At 32.0% G+C, this 12,103-nt stretch overlaps 1 protein-coding gene across 1 annotated transcript in view; it reads left to right on the top strand.

Moving 5' to 3' along the window:
- Positions 1-12,103, top strand: part of LOC128219458 (uncharacterized) — a 65,341-nt gene that overhangs the window by 5,146 nt on the left and 48,092 nt on the right. The window contains exons 2-5 of the mRNA XM_052927269.1: positions 681-817; positions 1,120-1,263; positions 2,577-2,609; positions 3,290-3,484. Coding sequence (XP_052783229.1) covers positions 681-817; positions 1,120-1,263; positions 2,577-2,609; positions 3,290-3,484 — 509 coding nt within the window. The remainder of the gene's footprint in view (positions 1-680; positions 818-1,119; positions 1,264-2,576; positions 2,610-3,289; positions 3,485-12,103) is intronic.

Raw genomic sequence — 12,103 nt, forward strand, 5'->3', positions numbered from 1 at the left:
CAGAGCGATAGCTGAGAAGAAATGTTAGTATTATGGTAACACAAATTATTTAGACATGTGGCTAAAATTTAATTCCCCGACAATACCTTATATGGAATGTGAAAACATTTTTGCATTAGCTTGTTGCAAGGGATTTCATTGATTCAAGGCTCCTGTTTAACTGTTATTCCTTAACTTATATATATGTAAGCAATGAGGTGCCTTCTTGTAAATCACTTGCAAACATTTCAGTAATAGTAATTTTTGGGGTTAGGACACCATAATTGTTTTCATGTCTTAACATTATAGATGAAAATTAATATTTTATGCGTATGATTAATATAATATACATAAACTTACCTTGAAAGTTTTGAAAATGATAAGTCTTGATACTTATTAACTGTTTATTTCAGCATCAGTTGAAATGGTTATACACATTATCTAATATTTAGCTTAAAAGTATAATTTTGAAACAGATTTCATCAACATTCAATTAAGTTATTTTCCCTTGCTTTAAATCCCTTTTCAAAACATAAAATTGAATGTGTTGTTCTTCAACAAGTTTTCTATTGAAAGAATGGCCTCTTTTTGACGCTTATGTCTTATTGGTGTAACTGACTGATAGGGCATTACTTGCATGACATTATGCCGATAGCCAAAGTACCTCAGATGTAGGTCTTTAAGTATGCATACTATTTCAGGGTTTGCGATGTAAATGTGCCAGTAAAATCGCCACGTGGAAAAGAAACATGCAGAGAAACATGTGTTGAAGCTGATCAATATCCGTGCGGTGACACAGACGACACCAATATATTCTCAGTTTACACTGTCGAAAATGGTACTCATTGCACTTATTAATTATGATTATCTCCAGGAAAAACTTGCAAACGAACATAATGTTAAAACATGATCATTAAATGTATGCTTACATGAAAAACAATCTTTATCGAAAATCATCACGAACAATGGGAGTTTGCTGATAAATTCAATTTGGAAGAAGGATCCTTTTCCTTCCAGGGGCACAAATGATTTGGGGCTTATATAGTTATCTGGTAGATATGACTTTATATTTCATTTAAGAAAAGAGATTACACATGGTGTACTTTTTACGCCGCTAATACATCAACCTTTATTTTTCAGTTCCTCCTAGCAGTAATTCACAAGACATTGAGAGAAACTGCCTGTTATTCTACTATAATTACAGACCTGGACATGATTATTATTGGGAGTCTTGCATTTTTTATAGCCCCACTGTTGTGTTATGCAGCAACAGATATTTTTCAGGTAACTATTTTAAAGTCATTGAAGAGTTGTTCATGCTTTACAATTGTTTAACTTTGTATCGGTATAGGATATGTTAAGCGAAATAACTCCCTTGTTTGATTGAGATTGTTTTGAATGTTAGTAAGCATATTTGCAATGCAGTGCGATAAGCACTTGTTGTGTGCGACGAATATTTAATCACAGAGTCACGTAGCCCATGGAATGAAGAAATGGAATAACCGAAACTCGTTTGTTTTTATATCGAAAGGATTTCACATTATTATGACATTATTGTGACAAAACATTTATATAAAAAAAAATGTGTTTGAAAAATAAAACATCAGTATTTATTTTTCATTCCTTTGACAACGATTTTGTGACAAGGATAAATGTTAAATTTACAAAGGTGCTTATCGATTTCATGGCTTTATTTGGTGTAATTATATATTGCCTGTCGGCTTCGTTGTGTTATCTCTCGCCGCCATTGGTCGTATTCCTGTGCTAACTATTTCATCGCCGCTGTAACCACTCATGTTGACGTTTACTCTATACTAACCATGTCGCTGTAAGTTGAAATCCGGTTTTTTTCGAGGGCAATGTGCATTTTTCTCTACGTGGCGCTCACGCTGTCAGTGTACCAAATTCCATTTTTATCTTGGTAAATATTCGTATTTTTCATACACCAATCAAATTTGACTTCAGTTATGATTTTTTGGCAATAAGATTGTAGTGCGACTGTCCATGTTCTACGCTGAACACTCCGAGAAATGTTTAAAACCCCGCGCGTAAATAATATGCATAGGAATTGCGTATGATGTGTGTTTATGTTTGTAACTTGGTTATAGTTGACATGTTTCCAAACTGTACACACATTGCTGTAAATCCTCAACCATCCCATGTTTTCCCGCCACTGTACTAATATAAAATGCCTTAATGTTGCCGGACGTTATGCTTTTATAGTAACCATGTAATGATTAAGGAGTTTAATCGACTCACTAGGGACTAAATCATATTACGGAAATGATTATAAAATGTAAAACATAAGCCTTATCGGGACTAGTATTAGCTTAACATTAAGGTCACTGGTACTAGCTTACAGTACGACCGATAGCAGCAGGCGTCAATTTATAAGGATAATAAAAATGAATATTTTCTGTGGTGTATTTTTCATCCTCAAACATTTCCACACGCAGGCAGATTAAACAAAGTAAGAGTTGAAATTGAGAGTTATGACACGTTTTCCACTCGGCCGAGACCTCAAGAGTCTTGAAAAACTGTTTATTGCACCTGACCTTATTTATGTATTGTTTATTAAACTTTATGGTCTTTTTTAGGTTTAAGGTCTACTGAGGCAAACTCAAGACTAGGTAATAATGCCTATATTCCTGATTCTAAAATGATTTTTTAATAGTACAAGACATCACAAACGTTATATGACGTGTGAAATTATTCATATCTGATGATATTTCAAAACAAACTCATTCTTGACGCAAATTCAATCTCACAATGCACAAGGTGATGAATGCACAAGGAAAACGCACACGTATGTTATTTACGCAGATGTCAAATCAGTAGAAAACAACAATTTATATGTACATTGTATACCCATATGATTGTCGTTGTTGGAATCCACATTTATTGATATACCTTAATGTTTTGTCTTCATCTTTCGCATTACAGTTTTACATATAAGTTCGTAGTAGTAGTAGTAGTAGTAGTAGTAGTAGTAGTAGTAGTAGTAGTAGTAGTAGTAGTAGTAGTAGTAGTAGTAGTAGTAGTAGTAGTAGTAGTGGTAGTAGTAGTAGTAGTTGTTGTTGTTGTTGTAGAAGTAGGAGTAGCAGCAATAGCAGCAGCAGCACCAGCTGCAGTAGCAAAAAGCGGTAACAGAAGCAGTAGCAGTAGCAGTTGAAGTAGTTATGGTATGGTTGTATTCTATTATACACTTATTACGCCTGACGGCTTAAAGTATAGGTACATCGAATGTGATGATGTATACAACAGTTTGAATTGTTTGTAACCATGATGTATAATTTATTTTCTTTTATAGAAAATAAGGTGACGGCGGAAATATATAAAGGTCGTTCAAGGTGGAATCGGGCTGTTGAATACTGCATCGATAAAGGAATATTCCCTGCATCGATACAAAGTATCAAAAATGGGAATTTTACAGATCAGGACGCCCAGGACCACTGGACAGGAATTATTAAAACAGAATCTATTATATCTTTGAACGATATGCTTGGTATGTATATCATTCTATCTGGGTTAACCGTTTATTATTTTCATAATGTTACAACGATTTTAACATATTAGCTGATTTAAAAATGACTGTCAAGGTTAATAACCACCATGGCTAAGATTTTGTGTATCATTTCGACCTTATTGTTCACCAGCGTTCTTTATAGGTAAACACATATAACATTCAATTCCTTTTTACGAAAGATCCTTTGAATGAAAACCGTTTATCAAGATTGTCCCTCTAAACACATAACGAAAAAACAACGTTTTATTTAAAACGAATACGGTATCTTTTAAACCGGTAGTCTACATTCAACCGAAGTAAAGTTTATTTCATTTCATAATGGATAGAAATTATCTATAAGAATTGCTAAGTATTGCTGATCGTGTAAACTATCCAGAGGTAATTAAACAAATAATTCGGATTAATTTAAAAAAGATTAAACACATTATTGCAATAATAAAAGAAATTAAACTATATTTCCGCAACATTTTCTTTGATCAATATGTAGTTCGTGCCTATTGGAGGTATAACGTAAGGGTGCAGGTGTGTTTTAATGAAAGGATTGTTACGTCAAATGACAGTTTCGTTAAGGAAGAACATCGAATATTTCGAGTCATATGCTTGAATAAAAGAATCATGACATTTCTTATTCACGATAAAAACCTCCAAAAGCAAGCAACCAACGAGCAACACAGTCAATACATGCATCATACACACTGGATAACAAAAAAAATGAGCTTGATGCTTAAACAACTATTTCGCTAAAAGAGGTTCTTTTGATGGCGTGACATTGCTTAAACCGTCAAATAATTGCTGTTAGACTGACAAGCATGCTCTGTTTTAAAAACATCATAACCAAGACTTTCGTACCAAACATGATATGTTTTATCATGAACTATGTACGAAACTATAAAACATACGTGTAACATTATGTGGGAGTTTTTGATGGCAAAACATATCACACATATTAACAAACTGTTTAATGAAAACTGTCGCTTCCATGTGGTGACTTCTCTTTTTCTGTATTGTCATTTTTTTATCCTACAAGCACATGGTTAATTCTAATAGCAAAACAAAACAAAACAACTCTTCAATGTATGTAGCCCTCACCAATAGGAAAGATCAGGATTGCAAGAACAAATGAATTGAAATTATGTTTAAGAAAAACATGGTATAACTAACAACATAAGCAATACATAGTATATTACTATATATAAGATAAATGAACCTCATTTTTCCTTAAACGTTTTCTATAGTGGCATTACAAATTTTAGAATATGTTCTGTACAAACACCATAATCAGGCCATTCTCACATCAAAACAGCTTTACCAATAATTGAGCGGAATACTGCCTTGAAAAGTTATATGCAGTTCCTGCAAGACTATGTACATCAATTTTGTTGACGTCATGACGTCAAAATTTTCCAGAATTTGATTACCTCACTTCACTTTTCTAAGTTCCTTTCATCTGATTAAGTCTTAATCAAATCGAAACGCGTTGTTGAAGGGGGAGTTTGCCATAGTTTGGGATATTCATAATTAAGATAGAGATACAAATCGTTACCAGTGGTAATAGTAATCATAAACTGTTTTGTTAACTGATTTGAAATTAAATATTCTTTTTTTCCATGACAATAAGGCGAAAGAGCTAAGGTTTCTGTAACTGCCTTTAAAGGTTAATTTATGTATCAAATAGGGTTGAAACTGATCATTGTGACCATTTTAAAACAACATCAAATGCTCGAACAGAATACTAATTTTCATTAATTTTGAACAGACGTGTGATATATCCTTATTTATATATCCAATTGTGCTATCTTCTCATTTTATAGTTTTTAGTTTTATTAACAAATATAATAGATATCATGTCCATGAGTATACATTTACAAATAGAGAATTATATGCATGTAAGTAATCAAATGGTCAAATAAATCACCAATGATCATATAAATAAATATTCATGTTTCATGTCATAATAGAGACACAATATAGCATTATGTACATGTATATGACAGCGAGAGATCATTGTGTACATGAAAAACACATATTATTCATAGTAATAATGGTATTGGTTTCTAACATTAAATGCCTTAAGTATATACATAGCTAAATTTATATTCACTTTAACATTGTCCGATTGCATTAACTCAACAAACTTTGGTACATTTGGTCTAGTCCAATAATATTTACTAATATAAGTTTTTCTTAAATCACTATACAATGAGCATTCTAAAATAAAATGAAATTCATCTTCTAATACATAACAACACAAACATTTTCTATCAATATATGGTATTGGGTCAGGTTTGTGCCATCTGCCTGACTCTATTGACAGTCTATGTGAAGAAACTCTCAATCTACATATGTCTTTTCTAAATTTGTACATATTAACATTTGTCAGATAAGGTTGTAGCATAAAATTACTAAACATTGTATACGATCTTGCACGAGATGAGTTATTTAATTCTGACATCCAATTCTGAATAAACATATCATTTAGTCTTGTTTTTAACAATGATATAAACATATTTTCATCACCAACTCCTTGGTTTAACCATACATAATGAAAGCCTAGAGATTGCAATAAAGAACACACATCATTTGCCCAAGATTTACAATTAGGTCTTGTTTCAATATAACTACACATATGAGAATACATACCTTTAACATATTTATGAGCATCTTATTTTATAACTTTCAACCAATATCTTATAACATTAACAACTCTCCTAGTGTACAATGTAGTTCTACCAAGTTCGCCATATATAAAGTTATTCTGAGTTTGAATTTTAACACCTAATAATCTTTTGCAAAAATTTATATGTACTCTTTCTAAAACAATAGAATCCTTTAATCCCCATACTTCTGATCCATAATTTAAAATTGGTAAGATTAATTTATCAAACAAATCTAACTTATTACTAATAGACATATATGGAAACTTAGCTAAATATGAGTTTAACTTGAAAATAGCTTGGATGCCTGTCCTGCTAAAGTATCAAAGGTGGTGGTGAAGGAACCACCACAGGTAAAAATAATACCTAAATATGTAAAATGTTTAACTATTTCTAAATTGACCCCCTTATAAGAAAACACAATATTTTTCCTTAACCTGCCTCCCTTTTTAAAAATCATAACCCTTTTTTAACTGGTCTTCAGAGTCAGCCATAATAACAATATCATCTGCATATAATAACAGAAACAGTTTCAGCATACCTATATCAATACCATCAAAACCATTTAACATGTAATACTCTTCAATATCATTTAAATACATAGAAAATAAGAATGGAGATAAGCTTTCTCCTTGTCTAACACCAAGCATACATGTAAAGTCATCTTTACTAATAGTATTATGCATTTTAATTCTAGACTTAACAGTGGCATACATAGATTTAATAACATTAAACATATTTCCTCTAATTCCTAACTTCAAAAGTTTATACCAAATGACATCTCTCACTAAAAAATCAAAGGCCTTAGTAAAGTCTACAAAAACTGCATAAAGTCTCTTATTATTTTCTAACAAATAATTTATAACACCATGTAGTACAAAAATATTGTCAACTGTGCCCATATTTTTTCTGAAACCAGCCTGTGCCTCAATATATACATGATATTTTTCAGCCCAACAATTTAATCTATTATTTATTACTTTAGTAAACAATTTACCAAATGTACTTAATAATGTAATACCTCTATAATTATTTGTATCATTCTTATCACCCTTCTTATGCAAAGGTACAATTAACCCTTCAGACCAAGCCTCTGGAAAATATCCACAACTCAACAACTTATTAAACAAAGTACAACAATAAAGAAATTATTACTATTAATACCATGTTGAAAAAACGCATTTAACTGATAATCAGGCCCAGCAGCTTACCATTATTTAACTGGTTACATGCCTTAACAATATCCTCATGTGAAAATGGTACATTCAATTCTTCAAACATAATATTCAATTCTTCATTCATATATCTATCATGAAAATACAAAATATCTTCATCAGGTTGATAAAATGTTGAATCTGGGTCATTAATAGCCTTAAAATATTGTAGAAAATCTGCATTTGACAAATTACCACATTCTTCCTTAACAACTGACCCTTTTAACATTTTCCAATACATCTTAGCATTTGATAATCTAACACTTTCTAGTTTCTTAGTCTGCATTTTATCATACATACATTTCTTTTTTCTCACAGTACTCTTATACAAGCTTCTGGATTCTACCATATTCTTCCTATTTACATCACATGGATAATTTCTATACATGTTTAAATTTTTATAATAACAGTGTTTTAAATTTTTACAACCATCATCAAAATATAAGCCATCATTTGCTCTACATACATGTGCAACATTATTATCACAATATTTTTTAAACAAAGGTGAACATATATCTTCTATAATATTACAGAATGATTTCAAATTGGAATCAATATCATCATTACTATGTGAATTTTCAATGTCATCACACAGTGTTTCAAGCATATGTGTAGTCTCTTCATTATTTAATGTGTTAACATAATCATTCTTTTTGTCATCACTCCACATGTATTTATATGGTATATTATCAACTGTATCATCAATTTTCACATCTTCATTACAAAGACTATTATTACCACAAATTTGTGAACATCCCAAGCTAAAACTAACAACACAATGATCAGACAGAATGTTTGGATCTAACACATTAAAACTCTTTACACAACAGAACATCTTTTTTGAGCATAAAACTAAGTCAATAGTACTGCATCCTGCTGCATTAACAAAAGTATATTTTCCTATATTGGCATCTAATCCAATCCTACCATTTAAAATTCTCAAACCTGACATTTTACAGAAATCTAACATCATATTCCCATATTCATTTAAAGTTTTATCTAAATTGCTTCTATGCATATATTCATCTTGTACATAGTCATCTGGGAAAATATCTTCCAAACAAGTATGAATATTATCATTTAAGACAAAATCTGGCCTTTCTCCAACTCTAGCATTAAAGTCTCCACAAACAAAATATTCACAAGTATTTTCATATATAATATTAAAATCTAAAATATCATCCAAAATCAACTCAAACACTGAATTATCAGTTAAATATTCTCTGCAACTACCCTTAGGAATATTATAAGTCAGACACAATAATACATCATTATCTGTATTTAGTAACTGTCTATCTAATTTAATCCACTGAATACAGTCACTAGTATTTTTGACAAACTGAACATATTTTGATAATTTATTATGTACATAAATCATGACACCTCCACTACTTCTCTTTGAATGTTTAACCTTATCTTTTCTATTTAGAATATAGGTAGAAAAATTAGCTACATCATAATTAAATAAATCATTTGACCAAGTTTCAGTAAATAAAAGTATGTCATATGTTTTAAACAATGATTTCATTTCAGAACTGTCAAGTTTATTGTATTGTTTACCTACAAGACCTTGTACATTTAGTAAACACACTTTGACCTCGGTCATGACCCCATCGCTGTCCTACTTCTTCGTTCCTGGTCTCTGATTGGCTGCTTCTTTTCGCCCACCTGTCACCTTGTCTTGTTTCTAATTCCCCGCGCCACTACGCACACTAGTCTCTTTCTGGGATTCCCCGATCGGTTTCTCGCTCCCCACACTATTTTTAACACTAACACTATGTTTATTTTTACCGCTCGACACGGTCACAACTGGTTTCCCAATGTGGGGTTTCACGCTCCTAGTTGAAGACGCCCGTGTTTCGTGTGTTGTGATTTTCTTCGCCCCGGAATTACTTTTAAATACTTGTGTTGGGGACTTAACATGTTGTGTCTGATTGTTCATGGATGTATTTGGATACGACGTAGCCTTTGCTGCCACAGGTAAGTCATCGCTTATCACATGTTCTTTGCTCGAAGTACATGTTGACCCAGTTTCAGGACGAATGATTACATGTACATCCGAGGGGGCGTGTCTCTCAGGGGTGTCCTCTTTGTTGATACTCGGTTCGTCCACGAAAACGCTAGTTTCTGCTCCCTCTACGACCGTCTCGTTGGAATAAACCCGTTGCCTAGTTACATTAGCATTTTCTACGATGTTTTGCGACTGATCAATGTACATTTGTATGCGATTAGTGACTAGTACTCCAAACCAGTCCGGAAATTCGTCCCTCACACATACTCCGTCAATGAACAATCTCGCTGGGTATCGTATTTGTACTTTTCTGCGATTCACTCTAGCTTCAACCGCTTGCTCCGATTTGTAAAGTGCTGATCGTGCATTGGCTATTTCCTTTGGGTACTGCCTGTCAATGCCGAAATTACTTTGTTTCAGTAAGTAGGCTTTTCGCATGATGATTTCGGTATCCTCATAGTCTCTAAATCGCGCTATCAACGGTCGTTTCAGATCATCATTAGCCCCGTTTCTCTTCCCCCTGCCTAATCTATGTGCCCTGTCAATACAGAAATCGTCCTCATCTAACCCTAGCTCACTTTCTAAAAAACGAAGCAGGGTGCGCTTGTCTTCGTACTTATATGACAGTTTTTCGGTTATACCATAGAAAATGAGATTATTCCTCATGTTTCTAGCTTCATTGTCAATTGATCTGTAACTAAGGGCCTTTGTAAATGTTAGTTGCTTATTAAACTGCTGTTCTAGTTCTACAATCCGTACCTCAAGATCACTACAGTATTTGTATATGTTTTGTACATCATCCCTACATGCATGTTGCTCGTCTTCTACGTCGCTGATCTTCTCAAAGTTCTTATTTACTTGATCAAATATACTGTTTAGCTTCTCGTCAGTAGACAAATTAGCAAAACTTTCACTACTGCTACTACTTCCCTTCTTTCTTTTCTTTCCCTTTGTCACCTGTGTGAATTTCCCGCCATCTCCGCCATTGTTCAAACTTGAAAAACGATTCATCACTGGTATTTCCTCGTCTATTTCGATCCCTTCCTCCTCATCCCCACTCAAAACGTTACCATCACTGTCACCACTAACACAATTAGCCATTTTCTATGTAAAACAATCCTGTTTAAATTAAATATTTATATTTTTCACTTTCCACTATTGTTTACACGTCTTGACCACTTGACCACTCAACCGTTAATGTTAATTGTTCTGAGACTTTTAAAGAAAATCATCTGTATCAAAAGTACGATAAACTATTATTTGTTTGTTAGAACAAAGCTAAAAATGGTGATTGGGCTATTTAAAATGACATGAAAAGCTTGACACACACACTATTTTCGAGAAATTGGGGACAAAAATATGGAATAAATAAGTTTTTCAATATATGAATGTATTTGTAAAGCCCGAACCCTCGATTTGCGGTTCGTTTTTCTTTTTAAATATCAGATTTATCTATTATTTGAAAACTGACCATATTCGAACGTATTACTTTTGTTTTTGATTGATTAAAGTTTATGGTAAACTTTTGTTTTTGCTTTAATGTCTCCCCTTCAATGTTATGTTAATCATTTGGAGAAATAGAATTTGTAGGTATTCTTCCAATTAATGACCGGAGAATAGCCCGGAAAAACTAAGAAATTTTAAATTTGAATGCATCCTTGAAATGTAACCCAGGTATTTGTCTAGAGAAAGCCTTGTATCAACTACGGAAATATATTCGGTTAAAGGATGTTTAACCACATCGGTGATAGAAGTAACTTGGAAGGTTTTTAAATGACTTTTAGATTACAAATGCAGAAAGTTTGGGATTTACAGCTCGGTTATTTTTACAATTTTGATATATTTTTGGATATTTTCAGATCTATTGTTTGGAAACGCATTGTTGACAGTGCTTGTGGTTTTCGTATCGAATATCAATAATTCAATAATTCAGATATGCGTTGAAGGAAATATTTTATTTCTGGTTTATATTAAAAAAAATGTTGAAAAGTATTATTTGTTCTGTTGATATTTTAAACATATCAACATACTGAAATATTTTTCTGAAATTTAAATTTTAATCAGCTGTAAATAATGACATAGTCTCACTTGTTCAAATGGTTGAAAATACTAAATTAAAACCGAATAAAATTCTGTATACAATGCAAATAAAAACCTCCTTCTTATACAAATTATGTTCAGAATATATAGTGGCAATGGTGCATCTTTTTTGGGATTGTAGACTATTACAATTTTTTTGGAACAATCGTATTAGCCTATTATTGTCAATAAATATCCCCTTTTGTCTAAATATCAAAACCATAAGTTTTGGAATTTTTCAAAAATAGAATTTTAGTCGTCTCATTAATTTCGTGATTATGTTGTTGAAATATGTAATACATTTTATGAAGCTTAGAAATATTACTCAAACTTTTACAGATTTCAAAATCTACATAGGTTTGCGATACAAAATCGAACATGAAATTGCATTTATAAATGACAAAATGACAGTCAACGAGCAAAAATGACATGTATTAAAAGAAAAAATACATTTAAGCAACACCATATAATAAAGTTGTTTTTTCTTTCTACCTTTTCGTAGTTTTAAGTGGTTTATTTACTTATTATTATTTTTTTAGTAAAAAATTATCTCTCCTCATTGTTTTGTCTTTTCTTTCTTTTTTATTAGTTTGTTTAACAATATAAAATTTTCTAGCACATCGGATAGGCATTTCCTGTA

Source organism: Mya arenaria, chromosome 15, assembly GCF_026914265.1.
Source record: "Mya arenaria isolate MELC-2E11 chromosome 15, ASM2691426v1".
NCBI lineage: Eukaryota > Metazoa > Mollusca > Bivalvia > Myida > Myidae > Mya > Mya arenaria.